This window comes from Halichoerus grypus, chromosome 6 (assembly GCF_964656455.1).
Source record: "Halichoerus grypus chromosome 6, mHalGry1.hap1.1, whole genome shotgun sequence".
NCBI lineage: Eukaryota > Metazoa > Chordata > Mammalia > Carnivora > Phocidae > Halichoerus > Halichoerus grypus.
This window is the reverse complement of record NC_135717.1, coordinates 161,382,750-161,395,048: the sequence shown is the minus strand read 5'-3', so window position 1 is coordinate 161,395,048 and position 12,299 is coordinate 161,382,750. Positions and strand designations below refer to the sequence as shown.

Below are 12,299 nucleotides of genomic sequence, written 5' to 3'. Positions count from 1 at the left end.
ACCCTGGAATCATGACCTGAGCCGAAGGCAGATGCTTAACGACTGAGCCACCCAGGCGCCAGTGAAATAGGTTTTATTATCTGCATTTTATATGTGAGGAAATTGAGGTACAGACAGATTAAATTTCCTTGCCCCAGGTCATAAATGACAAGTACCAAAACGGAAGACTTGAATTCATGCAATCTGGTTACAGAGTTCATGTTCTGACCATAACTCTATACGAAGTTCAATCATTGAGTGTACATACTGAGTACATACCTGAGTACAAATCAAGTGCTACCAAAAATAAGTAAGACAAAACACTGAGTTAGGTGTGTCAAACCTGGCAATGGAAGCCAGTCAGTGTGACAACACTCTGCCTCACACTTATGTAATACCTACTCTGTGCAAGGCACTCTAAGAAATGTACAGAAATGTAAGAGGCAGCAGGATAAGAAAATGGAACAGTATTTTAGCTTCTATAGGCTTATTATTTTAGCTTTAGTAAACATAATCATTGTTAAATTCAATAATCTATTTCCAAGTAATTGGTAGCACCACTCTTCTTTGTATCTTTCTTAAGTTGCTTTAAAAAAAAAAAGTGAAAAAAAAAAGAAAAAAAAACCACCATACTTGTTTCCTATAACACTGGCTGTGTGAAGGCTTCGTGGGAGTGGCACTGTCCCTTTAGTTTCTGGTTTTGACCAAGACATAGTTTCTAGAAGTAAAAATAAGTATATTAGCAATTTGGTTTAATAATAGTAAATTACCTCACCTTGCAGAATTTTAAAAAATATAACAAAAAAGGACTTACCAAAAAGAAGCAAAAATGTTTCAAAACCATTACTTGAACTTCATCTTAAAATAAACATTTCCAGCTGACATAAATAGCCAATTACAGTAATCTATTTACAGTTGAATGTTAGCATTTGTAATGGACAAGTGTATTTAGGTGCCACCAATTTTGGATTAAAACCAGATTAGGGATTTAACATTTTAAGTAAGAAGACACTGTGTAGAAGATAGTCAAAAGTGAAAGGCACACCTACCCTCCATTCACTCACTCCTAGGATCCCCTTAAAAAGATCGAGCCACGGTTTTTTCCACTGACCAGCAATAACGTTACTAATGCTACATTTCCTGTAGACAAAGTAACCATATAAATTTGATCATCCCCAAGTGGGACACTTTACAGAGTGATAATTGGTACTATTGGTAATTACACAGGACAATAAGCATAAATCAGGGCCCTCTCAGGCAAACCACGACATATGGCGACCCTATTTATAAGGAGCACAGGAGAGTTAGTATCATAAATCAAACATTCATTTGTTTAACTTCATTGATCAGCCACCATTTGCATCACATCTCAGCTGTCCCAGAGCTGGCTATAAGAGCCTTCTATAAATCTAACTGTAACTCAATAAATGCTGTAACCAAAAATATTTTTCAAAAGCGATTTTTACATTTGCTTTTATCAATCATAACCAATTCCTGAGCCTGAATCAAGTAAGCTTACCTAAGTCAAGTTGCCATAGATCATCCAGGCGAGCACCACACATTCCACCAAAGACATACATTTTAGGACTTCCAGAATCTTTTTTGCAGTATATGACAGCTGTGTGGGATTCTCTTGGAGAAGGCACAATTCCTTTAGTCACTGGAATGCTCCACCCCACAACACCAGAACCATGCTGTAGCTCCAACTCATAGAAATCATTCAAATATCTAGGATATCATGAAATAAATGAAAACATTAATATAATATATACCTTTTATTTGATTTTTGTTTCTATTTATAAAGATAATCTATGCTTACTGTGAATTCATTTACTACCAAAAAGCATTAGGAGAGCAAAAACCCCATTCCTCATTCTTTTAACATGTAATTATCAAATACTACTGTGTATCAAGTACTCTTCTGGGGATCAGTAATGAACAGAAGAGATTTTTAAAAAATTCCTGCCATCATTTAACCAACACTGTTGTCCACAACAACTGTGATTGTTTCAAAACATAGCTGCAAATTCTGACACTCTTCCCATCAGGACGTAGGATCTACATGTTGGTCCCCACTCGCGATTCTGGGCAAGCCCGTGACTGCTTCGACTAGAGTATGGTGAAATGACACTGAGTGACTTCCGAGGCTTGGTCACAGAAGGCTAATGCAGCTTCAGTACAGAACACTTGTTCTTGGAATCCTGAAGCACCATGTAAGTCAAACTGCCACAAAAACCCCATGTGGAGCGGCACATATAGGCATGTAGGAGGACGGCCCCAGTTCAGTCCATCCTTCAGTCATCCCAGTGGAGGCACCAGATATGGGAGTGGCCATTCAAGCCTTCCCATCTCAGGGCCTAGCCATCACTGCTGTGTCCTGTCTGAATTCCTGATGCAGAGAATCCCTGAACATAATAAATCATTGTTATTTTGCACCGCTAACTTTTGGAGGAGTTTATTACATGGTACTAGATAATCAGGACAATCACTACTGGCAATAATTGGTAAATACTCTTTCTGACCTCTCTCTATGAACATCCACATATGTATAAATGAGACATATTACAAATGTTGCTTTGCAACTTTTTTTCTTTTAAAACTTTCACTCTATAATGTCATAGCAGTGCCCTACATAGCTTTTTTTTTTTAAACTCTACAAACTGGTATTAAACTTTTCATCTGTGACATGATGTTTTCAATGTTTTGAGCAAAATAACTTTTATAGGAATATATTTCCTATCAAATTATTACTCAAATATGAGAGCAAAATTAAAACACTTTAGGACATATAAAACTTCAAAGTTTAGGGGCTCCTGGGTGGCACAGTTGGTTAAGCATCCGATTCCTGATTTCAGCTCAGGTTATGATCTCAGGGTCATGGGATCGGGCCTGCATTGGCCTCTGTGCTCAGCACAGAGTCTGCTTGAGACTCTCTCTCCCTCCGCCCCTCCCCCATCAAATAAATAAATCTTAAAAAAAACAAAACTTCAAAGTTTAGCCATAAAATTGTTTTGGGAAAAAACGATTCTAGATGTTATTCCAGAAAAGTAAGAAATCCAGGAAAAATACACTGAATAAGAGAAATGGTAGTACAAAGAAACCAGTAATTTATAATATTCTTAAAATGAGGTTTATTTTTTAAGATTTTTAAAAATTTATTTATTTGACAGAGAGAGAGAACACACAAGCAGGGGGAGTGGCGGGCAGAGGGAGAAGGAGAAGCAGGCTGACGCGGGGCTCAATCCCAGGACCCCAGAATCATGACCTGAGCCGAAGGCAGATGCTTAACTGACTGAACCACCCAGATGCCCCTAAATTGACCTTTATAAGTATGGTTGTGAGATCTAAATAATCACTAAGAAAGACTGACCAAAAAACTAACTTATTAGCATTATTATAATCTGGAATGAGATTCAAGAATACATGGAAAATACGGGAAAAGCAAAGGAAGGTAAAGACAGTAATCTATTCTCAAAGATGACAAGATCCTTTCAGTTTAAATGTACGTGATAATTTCTGAGCAACTAAGGCGAGCACAGAATTAGCATGTGTAACTTTCAAATCTTTAGAAGGAAAGAAAAAAACAGTAAATCAAGAAAAAGTAAGGAAAAGGAAAAATAAGCAAAGCATAGTCTATAGAAAGCAGTGAATAAGATGGTTAGGGGAAAAAACACTACAAAACAATGTCAAAAGAAAGATAAACTATAAATAGAAATTTGGTACACATCACAGAAAAAGATAAAATTTTCTTAATGTAAAATTTTCCTACAAGATCAAGATTATAACCAATCACACAACAGATACAAATAAAAGGATATAAACTGACAGTTCACAGAATGAGAAATAAAAATTGCATAAATGTGGGCGCCTGGGTGGCTCAGTTGGTTAAGCGACTGCCTTCGGCTCAGGTCATGATCCTGGAGTCCCGGGATCAAGTCCCGCATCGGGCTCCTTGCTCAGCGAGGAGTCTGCTTCTCCCTCTGACCCTCCCCCCCTCATGCTCTCTCTCTCTCTCTCATTCTCTCTCTCAAATAAATAAATAAAATCTTTAAAAAAAAATTGCATAAATGTGTATGTACACACACAGAGACACAGATAAACAAACACACATACACATATATACACAAATGTTCAACCTTGCTATGATTTTTAAAAATCTAGCAAAGGCAGGGGGCTGGGGGTGGAGAAGGAACAACAAGCAGAATAAATGGAAAACATAAAATACAAAGGCAGGAAAAAACTTCTCTATTAGGGGACAAAGTCTCTTGGGGGCAGGAAGTCTGTAAGAAAAACAAAATAAGGGGCGCCTGGGTGGCTCAGTCATTAAGCGTCTGCCTTCAGCTCAGGTCATGGTCCCAGGGTCCTGGGATCGAGCCCCACATCGGGCTCCCTGCTCAGCGGGAAGCCTGCTTCTCCCTCTCCCACTCCCCCTGCTTGTGTTCCCTCTCTTGCTGTCTCTTTCAAATAAATAAATAAAAATTAAAAAAAAAAAAAAAGAAAAACAAAATAAAAGAACAAAGTTGGGGGCATCATGTTGCCCGATTTCAAGTTATATTACAAAGTAGTGATCACCAAGACAGCATGGTACTGGCACAAAAACAGACATAGACCAATGGAACAGGACAGAGAGCCCAGATATGCACCCTCAACTCTATGGTCAAATAATCTTTGACAAAGCAGGAAAAAATATGCAATGGAAAAAAGACAGTCTCTTCAATAAATGGTGCTGGGAAAATTGGACAGCCACATGCAGAAGAATGAAACTCGACCATTCTCTAACACCATACACAAAGATAAACTCAAAATGGATGAAAGACCTCAATGTGAGACAGGAATCCATCAAAATCCTAGAGAACATAGGCAATAACCTCTTTGACATCAGCCACAGCAACTTCTTTCAAGATACATCTCCAAAAGCTAGTGAAACAAAAGCAAAAATGAACTTTTGGGACTTCATCAAGATAAAAAGCTTCTGCACAGCAAAGGAAACAGTCAACAAAACAAAGAGGCAACCCACAGAATGGGAGATCTTTGCAAATGACACTACCGATAAAGGGCTGGTATCCAAGATCTATAAAGAACTTCTCAAACTCAACACCCAAAAAACAAATAATCAAGTCAAAAAATGGGCAGAAGACATGAATAGACACTTCTCTGAAGAAGATATACAAATGGCTAACAGACACATGAAAAAATGTTCATCATCATTAGCCATCAGGTAAATCCAAATCAAAACCACATTGAGATACCACCTTATACCAGTTAGAATGGCAAAAATGGACAGGGCAAGAAACAACAAATGTTGGAGAGGTTGTGGAGAAAGGGGAACCCTCTTACACTGTTGGTGGGAATGCAAGTTGGTACAGCCACTTTGGAAAACAGTGTGGAGGTGCCTCAAAAAATTAAATATAGAGCTACCCTATGACCCAGCAATTGCACTACTGGGTATTTACCCCAAAGACACAGATGTAGTGAAAAGAAGGGCCATATGCACCCCAATGTTCATAGCAGCAATGTCCGCAATAGCCAAACTGTGGAAAGAGCTGAGATGTCCTTCAACAGATGAATGGATAAAGAAGATGTGGTCCATATATACAATGGAATATTACTCAGCCATCAGAAAGGATGAATACCCAACTTTTACATCAACATGGATGGGACTGGAGGAGATTATGCTAAGTGAAATAAGTCAAGCAGAGAAAGTCAATTATCATATGGTTTCACTTATTTGTGGAACATAAGGAATAGCATGGAGGACATTAGGAGAGGAAGGGAAAAATGAAGGGGGGGGAAATCAGAGGGAGAGATGAACCATGAAAGACTATGGACTCTGAGAAACAAACTGAGGGTTTTAGAGGGGAGGGAGGTGGGGGGATGGGTTAGCCCGGTGATGGGTATTAAGGAGGGCACATACTGCATGGAGCACTGGATGTTATATGAAAACAATGAATCGTGAATCACCACATCAAAAACTAATGATGTATTGTATGGTGACTAACATAACATAATAAAATAAAATTAAAAAAAAAAAAGAACCCTGAAACCAGGGTGCCTGGGTGGCTCAGTTGGTTAAGTGTCTGCCTTTGGCTCAGGTCATGATCTCAGGAGCCTGGGATCAAGTCCCACATCCAGCTCCCTGCTCCACAAGGAGTCTGCTTCTCCCACTGACCCTCCCCCCACTCATTCTCTCTCTCACTCTCTCTCTCAAATAAATAAAATCTAAAAATTAAAAAAATTTAAAAAACCCTGAAACCAGCTATAAGCAATTAACAGCTATGATAATATCAAAACTATTTGACAACTGATGTGGCATAGACTTACACAGATCAGAATGGATGCCAGCCAGTAAGCTATACCAGTTAATACTGGTCAACTGTTAGTCCTATTTACAAAAGATAAGTCTACAACAAAATAATACACACAGATTGAAAAGTAGATATACAAGAAACAAACAATAAATTCACAATCACACTGGAAGATTTTAACATGTCATTCAGAAGTTGATATGATCTAGACTCACAGAATAAAAAAGCTTCAAATAATAATTTAAAACAGTGATTTAATAAAAGAACCTTGGACCCAAACAACCAAGAACTTACAATCTTTATGAACACCTATGGAATAATCACAAAAACTCATGATTGACATACACCACAAAGATAATCTTCAAAAAGGAGAAACCCCATAGACCACATATTTTTTAACACAATATAATAAAGCTACATATTAGCAACAATAACAAAACCTTCCATTTGGAAATTTTTACAAATTTATGCCAAATTATTTTTGGGTTAAAGAGAAAATAAAAAATAATGACAATAAGCACTATTTACCAAAACCTATGGAATATGGCCAAAGCCATAATCAGAGGAAAATGTGTAGCATTTATTAGAAAATAACACTGAAAACAAATAAATTAATAGGCATTCAAATTACTAGAAGTTACAAAAAAGTTAGAAAAGGTACCAAAACTATTAAAAGTTTAAAAGAAGTTAGAAAAAAGGAAAAATTTAGTCTATGGCCATACCACCCTGAACGCACCTGATCTCGTCTGATCTCGGAAGCTAAGCAGGGTCGGGCCTGGTTAGTACTTGGATGGGAGAAAAAAGGAAAAATTTAAAGAAATGGAATAAAGAAAACAAGTGAAAAACAAAAATAAATCAATAAAACTAAAAAATGGTTCTTTGAAACCACCAAACCACTCACGAGTCTGATTAGAGAAAAGACAACATACACATTTATAAATGAGAAAAGAGATGTGACTACAGATACAGAGATTTTAAAGATATACAGAGAATTGTCTTATAATTTTTATTAAAAAATGTAAAAATCTAAATGAAATGGGTGATTTTTCAAGGAAAACATAAATTACCAAATGATTCAACAGAAAGTAGAAAAATCTAAATAAATCCATAACTATAAGAGATATTGAAAAGTTAGGCAAAGATCATCTTCCTAAATTATACCAATCTCAGACAATTACGGGAAATTTCTACTAAATATTCAAGAAATTATGTTATTTAAGCATAATAAAAGATGGAAAGTTTCCCATAAACTCAGAACACAGCCCTGATTATGTTCCCCGGAATAACAGAATCCTGATACTCAAATCAGATTAGAATAGGACCCCACTACCCCAAATAAAGTCAATATAGGAAAAATCACTAGTGACTATAGATAATATAAATAAATGTTAGCAAAATGAATTCGGCAAAGTATGAAAAGAACACTGTAATGCAACAAACTGGGGTTTAACTACAAATAAAAAGATGGCTTATATTTCAGAACCTAATAATATAATTCACACAATTAATGGATAAAAGCAAAGAAATAGTAAGTTCATTTCTATGTCTGAAATGAATATGAACATCCATTTTTGGTTAAAAAGAGAGAAAAAAAACTAATCAGCAAACCAGAAATTTTTAAAAACTTCCTTAATCTGATAAGGCAAATACTAGAAACCTATAGCAAACATCACAATTAATGACAGAAAGGTAAATATATTAATGAAACAGAATAGAGTCTTGAACAAGAGTTGACAAACATTTTCTGTAAAAAGCTAGACAGTAAATATCTTAGGCTATGGAAGCTATAAGGTCTGTCACAACTACTCAACTTTGCTCCTTCCTTTTTTTTTTTTTAAGATTTTATTTATTTATTTATTTGAGAGAGAAAGAGAGCATGAGAGAGCACAAGAGGTGGAGAGGGAGAAGCAGGCTGCCCATGGAGCAGGTAGCCCAACGTGGGCCTTGATCCCAGGACCCTGGGATCATGACCTGAGCCAAAGGCAGCCACTTAACTGACTGAGCCACCCAGGCACCCCTCAACTTTGCTCTTTTAATATGAAAGCAGCCAGAGACAACATGTAAATGAATGGGCATGGCTGTGCTTCAATAAAACTTTATTAATAAAGACAGGTAGCTAGCAGGCCAAATTTGTCCCACAGAGTGTAGTTCATAACCCCTTGTCCTGAAAGCCTAGAAAAAGACTCATTTATATGAGGCTTAAGATATGATAGAGATGGGACTTAAAATCAGTGAGGAAAAAAATGGCTTATTTAATAAATGGTGGTGGAGAACTGGAAATCCATTATGAAGAAAAAGTAAAAATCCTCATACTAGTCACAAAAATATATTCTAAAGCTATTAATATTTTAAACATATAATATTTTAAACATAAAGCTGTGAATGTACTAGATAGTTGTGGGGTAGAAGAATCTTCCTAGGCAGAAAGCAATAAAAGAAAAATATTGTCAAACCTGACAAAACAAAAATGAAAACCCTTTTAAAAAAGACAAACAGAAGACTTGGAAAAATATGAATTATGGTGATGGATACACAACACAGTAAATTGACTAAAGTCATTGAATTGTATGTATAAAAAGGATGAATTTTATGGTATATAATTTATAGTTTAATTATTTAAAAAGGAAAAATGAAAAGGATATGAACAATTTCAGAAAAGGAATTGCAAGTGTCCAATAAGCATAGTTAATCAAGCTCTTTGCCAGTTTTTTAAAAAGATTTTATTTATTTATTTATATTAGATAGAGAACAAGAGTGCACACACACACGGGTGGGGAGGAGTAGAGCGGGTAGGAGAGGATAAGCAGACTGCGCTGAGCCTGCAGCCCAACATGGGGCTGGATCTCATGACCCTGAGATCATGACCTGAGCCAAAATCAAGAGTTGGACACAACTACCTGAGCCACCCATGTGCCCCAGTCATTACCAGTTTTTTTTTTAACATTTTATTTATTTATTTGACAGAAAGAGTGAGAGAGCACAAACGGGGAGCAGTAGAAGAGGGAGAAGTAGGCTCCCCGCCAAGCAGGGAGCCCGATGCGGGGCTTGATCCCAGGATCCTGGGATCATGACCTGAGCCAAAGGCAGACGCTTAACCATATGAGCCACCCAGACACTGCTCAGTACCAGTTTTTAAAAAATCAAAATAAATTCATGAAATGCATTTCACCTATTAGTTTGGCAAAAATTAAGAAGAGTGAGACAATTCAATATTGTTAAGGGTGTAGACTGTAACCGTACACTGTTATTAGGAATATAAAATGGTTGTCTCTTTGGAGGTTGATTCAGGAATATCTAACAAACTTGAATGTAAATACCCTTGACCTCCCTCCCACCGATTCCATTTACAAGTACGAATCCTACAAAAATTGGGGCGCCTGGGTTGCTCAGTCGTTAAGCATGTGACTTTTGATTTCGGCTCAGGTCATGATCTCAGGATCATGAGATCAAGCCCTGTGACCAGCTCCATGCTATGCATGGAGCCTGCTGATGATTCTCTCTCCCTCTCCCTCTGCCCAACCCCCCCAACCCTCACTCGCTCTTTCTCTCTCTAAAAAAACAAAAACAACAGAAACAAAATAGTTATACCTGTGCAAAGACGGTAATAGCAAAAAAGTGGAAATATTTAAATGTCTACCAGTACGGGAATGATTAAGTAATCTGCATAATTCAGACTACTTTTCAGCCATTAAAAAAAAAATAAGGTCAATTTTTATCTATTGCCCTAAAAGATCTCAAAGACATACTGTTAAAGGAAAAACAAACAACAAAAACAAACAGGTAAACACCCAAAGTTGCAAAGCAAAAAGAAAGATCCCAATTCCATAAAAGAGAATACATGTCTGTGTAGGATCAGATCAACCTTCCCCACCTCCCCTCTCCTGCTAGGCAGAACACTCAGTCCTCGATTGCTGACCAAAATGAAATGTGAACAGAAATGAATCTGCTAGTTTTAACCAGAGGCTTTCAAAAGCACCGCATCTATCTATTTGCTCCCTCAAGCAGCATAAACTTGAGAACCTTGCCCATTATACACAATAACCTAAAAAAAAGCTGACTAATATATGTTACATGAAAAAGGTTCTAAAAGATACATATCAAATTGAATTATGTGTTTGCCTGTGTTGGAGGACAGTGATGCCGTAAGAAAGAACTTCACATACTTTCTAATTTCTTGCACTTTTACAAGTCTGTATCTAGAAAAATCTGTTTAATGTAAAAATGAAAAAGACATGTGCCAGAAGTAAAAGTATCTGGACTAGTATGGCGGGATAAATTTTTTTCCTTTTCTCCAGTTTCCAAGTTTACCATGATGTTTTAGTATGTGTCATTTTTTTTTTAGTTTTTTTTTTTTAAGATTTTATTTATTCATTTGAGACACAGAGATACAGAGAGAGAGAAAGCATGAGCAGGGAGAGAGGCAGAGGGAGAGGGAGAAGCAGGCTCCTCGCTGAGCCAGGATCCTGGGATCATGACCTGAGCTGAAGGCAGACGCTTAACCGTCTAAGCCACCCAGGCACCCCTAGTATGTGTCATTTTTTAAAGCTTGGAAAAGACAAAAAAGCTAAGACTCTAACATCAATGTAATGTAGGTACTATATTGATGGCAACCTGCAAGTACTTTGAAAATGATGCCAACGATCTTATTTAGCCATCAGAATGACACTGAAATGTAGATATTTAATCACTTCCATTTCACAGTCAAGGAAAACAGGATTAGATTACTTCCACTAAAGGACACACATGGTAAACAGTGAATCAGAAAACTGCCTTTTGGACTCTAAATCTCCAAATCCTGAGTGCTATAATGACAATGTGATCAAAACACTATGCAAAAAAAATGAGGTAGTGATTAGTTCTGTTTGGAAAAAGGAGACAGTTGGTTCAAAAAGTATTTGCTTGTGTGAACCACTGTAACAGCTTCCTGTATGAAAAGTGGATACTTCATTTTATAGTGAGATTTTTGTCACCAAATTCTCAGAGGCATCTAATTTGAAAACAACCATTTGTTACTTTTTGTTATCATTTATGACAAGTGAAATACATTATGGCCCAATATATACAAATAGGTTGCTATAAGCAGTTATATTAATAGCATTTAATAAGATGATTTCTGATTAGAAAAGGCATAGTTTTGAAAACATATATTCCAGGGACTAAGGAAAATACAATTGCACACAAATTTGTTCATTGTTAGGTAAATGTAAAAGGCTAAGTTTCATTCCTTTTAATAACTGAAAATGGTAGAAATTAAATGTTCTTAATCTAAGTCATAAAATAAACATTTGGTCCAAAAAAGAATCAGCATACCTGGGAACATTATTGTTTGAATCTTCACTTTCATTTGCCAGACCACCAAACAAATAGCATTTGTTACCATATAAAGAGAAGCTATGTCCAAGCCGAGGACAAGGAGGTAAACCAGAAGAAGGGGGGTGGGGTTTCACTTTTTTCCATAACCAACGACTTGCCTAAAAAAGAGCATAAATACAATCAGACAATATCAAGAAAGCATTCCTATATTGTCCATAGTATAACATCATACCAATACATTTTAATCAAAATCCAATCAGAAGGCTCCAATAAGCTATTCCAGGGACAAATGACAAGTAAACAGGTAATTTCTGGAACTAAAATAAACATTGTAACAGAAATTCAGTCTAGTCTTCCTGGGGCGCCTGGGTGGCTCAGTCGGTTAAGAGTCCAACTCTTGATTTCAGCTCAGGGGCATGGGGGCCCAGTGTGGAGCCTGCTCAAGATCTCTCTCTTCCTCTCCCTCTGCCCCTCTGTCCCCACCCAAAAAAGGGAAAGAAAGTCAGTCTAGTCTTGCATATTCACAGCTTTCCTCAACAGCAACCTAAGCTCATAGTAATAAACACCAGTAATTCAAAAATATTTTTCAAATGAAAAATTAAATATACACAGCTTTAAGATTAAATGAAATTTATATAGTCTTACTTTCTGAAATTAGGTAATCCATAGATAGTTTGTATTTCAACCTTTAAATAAGCATAA

The 12,299-nt window shown here is 36.7% G+C and overlaps 1 protein-coding gene across 5 annotated transcripts in view; it reads right to left on the bottom strand.

Moving 5' to 3' along the window:
• HCFC2 (host cell factor C2) overlaps positions 1–12,299 on the bottom strand; it is a 65,012-nt gene that overhangs the window by 50,120 nt on the left and 2,593 nt on the right. For all 5 annotated transcript variants that reach the window (XM_036103605.2, XM_036103588.2, XM_036103611.2 and 2 more), the window contains exons 3-5: positions 11,595–11,755; positions 1,499–1,707; positions 613–697 (exon numbers count right to left, since the gene is read on the bottom strand). In XM_036103605.2, coding sequence (XP_035959498.1) covers positions 613–697; positions 1,499–1,707; positions 11,595–11,755 — 455 coding nt within the window. The remainder of the gene's footprint in view (positions 1–612; positions 698–1,498; positions 1,708–11,594; positions 11,756–12,299) is intronic.